The sequence below is a fragment of the Helianthus annuus genome, chromosome 3 (genome assembly GCF_002127325.2).
Source record: "Helianthus annuus cultivar XRQ/B chromosome 3, HanXRQr2.0-SUNRISE, whole genome shotgun sequence".
NCBI classification, from domain to species: domain Eukaryota; kingdom Viridiplantae; phylum Streptophyta; class Magnoliopsida; order Asterales; family Asteraceae; genus Helianthus; species Helianthus annuus.
Window position 1 is genome coordinate 172,840,192 of NC_035435.2, and position 9,819 is coordinate 172,850,010.

A 9,819-nucleotide genomic window follows, 5' to 3' on the forward strand; every position below is an offset into this window, starting at 1 on the left:
AATCATCTAGTTTATATAATGGTTAAGTGCTTTATAAGTTTCTTCCTAATATATTTTATGTCAGATACAAACGGAAAGTATGAGGGCCTCGAATTTTTAATTCGCTTTGGGCCTCGAAAATTCTAATAACTGCACTGCTTTTATATATATTATGCAACCGACTATGATAGGAAAACATATCATCGAATGATAAACACTCACTTGAACATCCAAAATTAACGACACCAATGGAAAAATTTTCTGAGTTCGCCACCTAACACACCAACAATACTCACCGCCGCTGTCTACGCTATTACCTATTGGACACCATCGGGACCACCATTATCATTGGCACCATCATCATTGCCACCACCTACACCGGCGTCGTCAATACCCGACCAATACCTACATTACACGACACACGCCCACGACCCACCCCACCCGCCACCTCCTCCATCATCATCATGAACGCCCCCTTAACCAACGTTACACACCCTTCAAGTTAGACAAGTTTTGTTCAAACCACTAAAAGGAGGAAACTCGCAAAAACAAAATCTAACAAAGTTTTCTTAATTTTTTGGTGTTAGTAAAATCACCTTCTTAAAACTCTAGCAAAAGAAATCCCAAATCTAAGAAACATTTTTTATAAAATCTTGAATAAGATAACCAAAAGCCGAGTACGATGAACCACCCTCCACCACCGTCGATCTGCTCTTCTCACTTATCTTTTTCACTTTCGTTCTCACCAAATCATCCTCCATCAGTCGCCTTATCCCGTTTTCTATCTCCTCCGCTTTGACTACAACCGCTTCTGCCATAGGCTTAGATAAATTCTTTTTATAATCCATAGTGATCTCCACAGCTAATCCTAGCTCCACCACCAATTCAAACGCATTCATATGTTGCTCGGCATACATAGGCCATGTTGCCACTGGTACACCGAACCACAAACTCTCCAACAATGAGTTCCACCCGCAGTGGGATACGAACCCTCCAACTGCACAATGACCTAGCACTGCCACTTGTGGGGCCCAACCGATAACTTTCCCTATTGCAGCCATTCTTTCTAAAAACCCTTCTGGCAAAACCACCCCGGGATCCTCGTAGTCTCTCGTGAGTCGAGATCTTTTATCTACCGGAGGTTGACGTAGGGACCACACAAAACGGTGGCCACTATGCTCTAAAGCACGTGCTATCTCCTTCACTTGAACCTCCTCAAAACTACCCATACTCCCAAAACATAAGAACACGACCGAGGAAGGCGGTTGATTATCCAACCACCTGATGAGGTCATCGTCCAATGGTTTTTCGGCACCGGAACCACTTTCTAGGTTGAGTATGGGCCCCACTGGATACAACGTCGGGATGCTGTTGTCAGAAGACAACGACTCGATTGCGTGGGTTTCCAATTCTGAAAACGAATTAACAATGATTGCTTTGACCTCTCTTAGTCTCCTTGCCGATGACAAAAGAAACTCTAGAGTCTCTCTGGTTTGGGCCATGTTCGGAAAGACCTTCGTTGGCACCAGTTTGACAAACGTTGGAACTGCTATCTCGGTGTTCGAGTGACTCAACTCGACAACGTCTTGGTTGTGATCATCACACAGTGTCTGGATATATAATTTTAACCCGAGAAAAGCAGCACTAGAAGTGAAGAACACATAGGTTGGAATATCAAACTCATTAGCCACATCTATCATACATAAACAAAACATGTCAATCACAAACCCTACGATCCTACTTTGACCCGGTTGACTTATCATACCCCCCACGATGTTTCTTACATATTCTCGGTGATTGTTCATGTATTCAGCAAATGAAGCCAAGGGACCTTTTGAGTCACGCGTTGTTGGGGTCTCATGTTGTGGTAGTTCAATGAAGGATATGCGATCCATACTGCGTTTAGCTAGTGATCCGATGTAGGTGGTGACTGGCGAGTTAGAACTTGAGTTAGGAGGCTTGATGATAAGGACTGTTACCGAGAGACGTTGATCTCGATTTGCCAATACCTTTGCAATCTCTATGGTTGACATGATATGACCAAGGCCAGGGGCAGGTATGAACACTAGCTTTGCAACTGTTTTTGCCATTTTTGTTTTGGTTAATGAGTTTGGTTTGTTTGAACTTTGAAGTTATCTTGTGTTTATGTACCATTTCTTTTGGTAAAATTTAATGCCATTGCCGGCAAGAACACTTGGCACATAGAATGTTGTGATTAGTGGGACCATTTGGTATTTCCATTATCGTCCACAACAAAGACAAAACAATGTAACATATTAAAATAAAAAAAAAATTCAACCAATAAAAAAACTTTATTTACTTCATTTATTTTTTCATTTAATATTAGTGTAAAGATATATTGGTAAACTTAGATGGATCATTAATTGGTAGTTTTCCTTTTTAATAACTAACTACATTAAATTTGTAACTTATTTAAAAAAAAAAAACATATTTTTCAAAAAAGGAAAAAATATATAATTTAAAGTGTAGCATAAATTACGAGATGTGTAAGATGAATTACGAGCCGTGTAGGATAAATTTGAATATGTGTAGGATAAATTTCAGAACGTGTAGGATAAACTTTGATGTGTATAAGCAAAAATTTAAGTGTGGAGAATGATAGTGTTTATTACTAATTAATTAGTTCAAGATAATAATAAATGAGTTGGGAGAAAAACTATTTAATGTTTTACATTTGTACCCGTTGTTCATTTTCTTCTTAATTAGTCAAAGATAATAATAAATGAGTTGAGAGAAAAATTATTTAATGTTTTACATTTGTACCTTTTGTTCATTTTCTTCTTAACTTAATTTTCTTCTATATATATTACATCTTTTATACTGTTGGACTAATGAACTTATTTAAAGACATTTAGTTCGGATTATATAATAGGGGGGCGGCCGGGCAGGTAATGTATGACAAGTAACACTACTTTAGGCATGAGCATACCTTGACTAAAACCAGTTAACTTACAATTTTAATTATTTTAAGGTCGTAGTTGTTAACTACTTTAGGCATACGCATACCTTGACTAAAACCAGTTAACTTATAATTTTAATTATTTTAAGGTCGTAGTTGTTAACTACTTTAGGCATGCGTGACTAAAACCAGATAACTTGCAACACAACTAGAAAACTTTACTTTACAACAATATTGCAATAACATGGCAACATGATATTTAGTGGGAAATTTTTGCTATTTCCCAATATATTTATATTTATTTAACTATTTCGTTGGAAAAAAGTTATAAATATAACTAGCAAAGTTTATTAACAACACTTGTTAAAATACCTACAACATAAGGTTTTTTTCTTGAACTTACTTTGATCATAAGTCATAACATACAAGTAATCACCTTTAGACTGAGATTAAAAAAAAAAACACCTTGCTAGCCATCACATACTGAAACCAGAATTTGACTTTCTAAAAGGTCAACTCGATTCAAACTTTATCACCATTAAGTTTGTGTAGTTTGGTTTTCTACTATTTGATAGCGGTGACCCCCCACGGTGGTGGATCCTGGATTTTTAATCAACTGGGGCAAAAAGAGTCGGTTAAAATGGGTATAGGTTAGTCAAAACGGGCCAAAATGATTCTAACCGCACCATATAAAGGTTCACTATGAGGCCTATAGCCCTATATTCATCATTTGGGGATCCCATTTCAAAATTTTCCTCTAATTACAAATTCTTTGTGAAGTTAGGGAGTACATTATATATAAAGAATCTTTTGTAAACATATGCCGCTTATCCTGCTTTCTATCTCCTTGGCGACTATAAGTTGGACCCCTGCCAGAACCATGGTATTTACCAACTGATCGATCAAATCTATTACTGGTATCACCCAGCAGAACCACCAATGTGTACTCCTCTAATGCCACACCCATCTCAACAACATCCCTCACCCGAACATCCCACACCGTCGTGTTATAATAGCTAATAGCTAAAACAAGGTCAAAGCTGTAGTCAGCTTACAAAAAGACTGTTCACTGGTTTGTTTGAAGCCACATAATAGATCTTTAACCTACAATGAGCACATAGAGAAACATGCTTTGCACAAAACTTTAGCAATTAATTTGACGAGATTAACAAATACTCGGTTAAGCACAGCGGGTCACTCTTGTATCTTTTTTTAAAGAAGTGCATACACATGTAGTAGTTTTTCTCGATTGATTTTAGGATGTTCTAAATAAGAGCTGTTTGACTGTATAAACTACGAGTCCAAACATTAGTTTTTTCCAATATCAAGTGTAAGGTGAGCGTTAGGGCTTTACGCTTGGTTCTTTGTAACTTTAAACCATAGTTATCGTTAGCGATAAGGTAGTAGATAATTTAAAAAATAAAATATAGCTATCCATAATTTATATATGTGTATATAATGTTAATTTAATACTTTTTATGTTTAATTAGAAAGTTTAAGGACCAAATGTAAACTACTAAAGATAGAGGGGGTTAAATGTTTAAATACACAAACTACCTTGTGGCGGCATATGACCGCCACGCCACACTATTCGCTATAACGGCCGCCATAGACGCTATTGATAACTATGCTTTAAACAACTTAATAGCTTTATAGCTAATAAACATATGCTGATGTAGCTCCAAGTTTTCTATACCTTTGCTATGATGAAGAGTGACTAAAGAAGCTGAACCTCTGTTGTTAATATGTGAGTTTATCAAACCACAAAACCAACATGGTACAAATACACACATAAATTCAAATTGGCTCAAGAAACTGAAACCCAAAATAATATCCCATCAAAAGAATTTAAGCAAAATGAGTCATGCAGCATATTAATTGGCATTGTAAGATGAGTACCACCATAGGTGTTATTAGGAAATAAATACATTAGTTAAAATTTCATGTAAATTAGTATTATATTAATTTCCATATAAAAATCCTCTACCTATTCAGCCCTTCCATTTTTGAGAGATATAAAACAATAAAGGTAATGAGTAGGGGTTGTAAACGAACCGAACTAATACGGACAAGGCTTTGTTCGTGTTTGTTCACTAAGGAATAATTATGTCCAAATAAGGTTCACGAATGCTTCCCAAACAAGATTTCTTGTTCGTGTTCGTTCATTAAGGAAATGAACATGTTCACAAACACTGACTGAATGCAAACGAACACAAATAAATGTTGATGAACATAAATAATCAATTAACAAACAGACGTTATATTCATTTAAATTAATATAAAATTTACATTTTTTATCAGAGGAGAAACCACCAAAAATATAATATTACTTAACATAACTATCCGAACATAGTCAACATAATTATCATAAACATAATGAACACAAAAATTAAGAAGCTTGTCAAGCTTCAACACAAATTGAAATTAAAATGGTCAAATAGAAGATGTTGGTAGAGGCTTATAGTGTAAATAGTGTATTAACTATGGTTTCAAATTTTTAAAAACTAAAACCAAAATAAAAAAAAATATAACATAAAAAATAACCTTTAAATGAACGAACACAAATAACATAAACGAGTGAACATAAATTAATAACTTATCAAACTTTCACGAACATAAACAAACAAACGAACCTCTATTCATGTTCGTTTGTTTAACTTATCGAACGGAATTTATTGTTCATGTTTGTTCATTTACTAAACGAACGAACATAGACGAACTTCCTGTCGAATGGTTCACAGCTTGTTCGCTTAACATTCGGTTAGTTTACAACACTAGTAATGAGCATGTCCATACTAACAACTATTTTGCTAGAAATTGACTTGGTTAACGAATTTGCAATCAATGGTGATTTTCCATGTTGTCAATTCAATCAAGCTCATAAACAAAAAATAAACAAAAATTCCAAAAAAAAAGTCAATATTCACATCCATGTTAGCAACAACAAACTAACTTTTTAAAACCTGTGACAAAAAAAAACTATTATTAAAAAAAGAAACCCAAACAAATTGTTTGATTCATGCATATCAAAAATTTAGCATCATGCCAATAATTGGTATGGGTGGAGTAGGTAAAAGATCACCTCGTATCATGTGTGTGTTTTCTAGTTATAACCAATATTTTAAAAACTTGTTCAAACCGTCCGTAGAACTGGAAGAACCGTTTCTGAACCAAATCCGGTATGGTATAAAAACCAGATTTTAAAACACTGGTTATAACTCATGCCAATGTTCCATCTTAATTTTTTTCAAGATAAATTGGGTTTATATAATCAAAAGCATAGTGTAAAAACGTAATTGTATGCATATGACTTTGGAAGCGTTGGAAGGCTATTGAGAACAAAAACAAATAAAGAATAACAATAGCTTCCTCCATTATCATTCATTTTCCATTATTCCTCATTTGCTTTGGTACTCAATAGCCTTCTAAAACACTATTTAACCAAAACCAAAACATAAACAATAACATTTTTACACTATATTAATTCTACATCTCGTAGATCTATCAAGTAAATAATTTTACAATTCAAAGATTTCACTCCATGAATGATAAAAAAAATTAGTAAAAATCATTTTTCAACAAGTTGTTAAATGTTAAGTATGGAAACAGAAACAAAAACAGAAACACACACCATGACTTGAAATAATGATGTTTTACCTATCCCACTCGTACCAAATATGGGCACCGGCTCAACAGACTCCCAACAGACCGGTTAAACCGAGAGTAGTTGTTTTCTGATCTAGATCTAGTGATTTGGTTGTGAGTTATGTAGCTTCAGGGGCGTCTTATTATAGGAAGGAAGAAAAGAGGGTTTCAGCCGCCATGGTTAATTAGGGTTACATTGGATTCCAGGTGAGGAAAAGTTATGTTTGAAGTGGGCTTTTTATGTTTACTCTAGGCCGGCCCAATAGTTTAAAAAGATAAAAGTTAGAGTTTGGGCCCTCCATTTCTTTGTTGTGGTTACTAGGGTTTAATTATTGTCCTCTCAAAATTACTATGTTTTTGGATCCTACCCGTCATGAAGAAGCTCAAAAGCCCAAAATTCATATAAAAATATCTAGTGTCTAGGGTTTAGAAAAGAGATTACTCCAATTGCATATTTTTATGTAGACATTATATTATTCATCTCGCTTATTATTCCATATATAAGTTTACAACTTTGTTGTGCATCATCACTTATACATTTTGCTTTGGGTGTTTTCAAAAAAAAAAGTTGATTTTTTACTTTTTACCCAAATATTTTTATCTTTTACAATTTTAACCCTACATAATTTGTTTTATTAACTTTAACCAAAAACTTTTCATTATTTGCAATTGAACTTCACAACTTTTCTCACTTATACTTGAACTTTCGCAAATTTTCGTTTTACGTATAGTTCTAATTTCGAGTTAATACGACGCAATGTGCATGTGTGGTTGAACGTTTTAACCATTATTTTTCCATGTTTGATAGGTTCGTCGCAACACGCATATCCTAGGTCGAGTCAGTGTTGATGGTCGATGACGGTTGTGTGACATTAGTACTATTTGACACCGTTTTACGCCCCGCCGGAACGCGGGGTGTGCTTTGGGAGGTTTTCAAAGAAAAATGGTTATGCATATGGTTGTCGTAACGTTGGCTTTGAGGGTTTTCCAAAAAAAATTGATTTTTTTTTTACTTTTCACCAAAAGTATTTCATAAATTATTTTTAAGTCAAAACTATTTGTTTTTCTTTTACTTTTAACACAAAAGTTTTTATCTTTTGCAATCTATCCTCATAACTATTTTTACTTTCAACTTTGGTTCTTTTGTAGTTTTCATTTTCCGCAAATTTTCCGCTTTATGCTTGGTTCTAAATTTTGTGACTTAACCCATCGCAACGTGCGTCTTTGGTTTAACGTTTTTTACGTTTCGTTCTAAGTTTTGCGAGTTAACACGACGCAACGTGCGTGTGTAGGTGAACGTTTTTACATGTCTATTTTTTTCGCATTTGACAGGTTTAACATAATGTGCGAGTCCTAGATTGACTTAGTGATCTGGCCTATGGGAAAGACAGTTTCCCCTGCGAACCCGGCCAACAGGTAATCCACTGCTTGCAACCGATCCTTGTCCTCCTGATCGAACTGCTGAAGCATTGCTCATAGATTATATCAGAAGTACTGCCCGGGTCGATGAATAGACGCTCGGTGCAGTAATGAGCCAGTTGGCCTGTAATAACGACGGCGCGCCTGTCACGCGGTCCGCCTCGGATTTTTGGAAAGACGACTTGCTCGTCTTTCCAGTCATTGTCCGGTCTTCTCGCCGCTTTGTGCGGCCTTCCTTTGCCTCCGTTAATCATGTGGGTCGAGGCCACATACATGGTCCTCTTTCTTGAGGAGGTGCCTTCGCCATGAGGGGTGATGCGCTTGGTGGGTTTTTGCCCACCTGGCAAAAGATGTTGCAGTTTGCCCTCTTTTAAGGCTCGCTCAATCTCCAGCCATAGACTGATGCAGTTGTTTGTTGTATGGCCCGAGTCCTTGTGATACTCACAATAGAGAGTGAGATCTTGATTTTTCTTGAACTTCATTGGTTGGGCCGGTCGCAAGAGCTGTGCGTCTGTAATAAGGACTTCGCTTGGCGACACAGTGATCTCGGTCCAGTTGCGGTCTCGAGAATCTTTCTTTGACGCCCGGTTGTCCCGTTGGGCGTTATGGTTCCTTGGGTCAAACAGGTTGGTCCGCGGGAAGTATGGTTTGGAAATGTTGTCGCGATTTCCAACGTAACGGTTGCTTTTATTGTTACGCTTGGACCCCTGGTGGGAGGTTTCGGCTTGGGGCTGTGCCTTTGCCATATACGGTTCAAGGGACCGCTGCGTTTGGGCGTATGTCTTGACTGCGGCCATGACATCTTCCCATTTTTTAGGCAAGCACTCCTTGCCAGAGATGGTCATAACCATCTGCTTGTCCCTAACGGCCTTGATGAAGTGGTTCGGTGCCATTTGGTCTGCCACGTCACCTATCTCCAGGCACTCTTTATTGTATCGGACGACGAATGCTTTGAGAGATTCGTCGTCCCTGCGCCAGATATTTATGACGTTCATCGAATCACGTTCGTGACGTCGTTGCTGGCTGAAATGAGCGAGGAACTTTGCATGCAAGTCCTCGAATGAGGCCAGTGATCCCACTGGCAAAGAATTGAACCAAGCCCTGGCCAGACCTGTGAGGGTCTGGGGGAAAAAATTACACCAAGTGGGTTCATACCACTGGCCGTTGCATCCCGCACCCATGAAAACGTTCATGTGGTCATCCGGGTCGGACGAACCGTTGTATTTTCCAACATTAAATGGGAATTTTGTTGTGGTGACATGGGCGTGGGTAATTCGCGAGGCGAATTTGGAGTTTTCGGCCGCAACTTTCGGCCTGTAGGGTTGGTTCTCAGGGCGCTTTGCAGCCCTGAGGTATGTGTTGCGGGGATGAGTGGGAGGAATATAGTTGCGTCCTCCCAGTCTGTTGCTGGTGTCATGCGAATTCCCGCAATATATATGGTCGTCCGGGTCGGTACGACCATAACCTTCATACTGGGGCAGCGGTCGCAGCCGGCTTTGGATGCCAATGTTCCATCTTAATTTTTTTCAAGATAAATTGGGTTTATATAATCAAAAGCATAGTGTAAAAACGTAATTGTATGCATATGACTTTGAAAGCGTTGGAAGGCTATTGAGAACAAAAACAAATAAAGAATAATAATAGCTTAGTGTAAGATATATGCTCCAATATCATCCATTTCCCATTATTCCTCATTCGCTTTGGTACTCAATAGCCTTCTAAAACACTATTAAACCAAAACATAAACATAAACAATAACATTTTTACACTATAAAAATTCTACATCTAGTAGATCTATCAAGTAAATAATTTTACCACTAAAAGATTTCACTCCATAAGTGATAAAAAAAATTAGT

At 37.1% G+C, this 9,819-nt stretch overlaps 1 protein-coding gene and 1 long non-coding RNA gene across 2 annotated transcripts; both read right to left on the reverse strand.

Moving 5' to 3' along the window:
* Positions 1-481: 481 nt before the first annotated feature.
* On the reverse strand, positions 482-2,109 carry LOC110930918 (anthocyanidin 3-O-glucosyltransferase 2). The gene has a single exon (XM_022174312.2). The coding sequence runs from the start codon at positions 2,067-2,069 to the stop codon at positions 609-611; it is 1,461 nt and encodes a 486-aa protein (XP_022030004.1). The 5' UTR covers positions 2,070-2,109; the 3' UTR covers positions 482-608.
* A 1,527-nt stretch (positions 2,110-3,636) lies between these two features.
* LOC110930919 lies at positions 3,637-7,394 on the reverse strand. The gene is made up of 2 exons (XR_004888963.1): positions 6,557-7,394; positions 3,637-5,862 (listed from the first exon to the last, which is right to left on the reverse strand). It is a non-coding gene; the product is annotated as an uncharacterized LOC110930919 (long non-coding RNA).
* Positions 7,395-9,819: the final 2,425 nt, after the last annotated feature.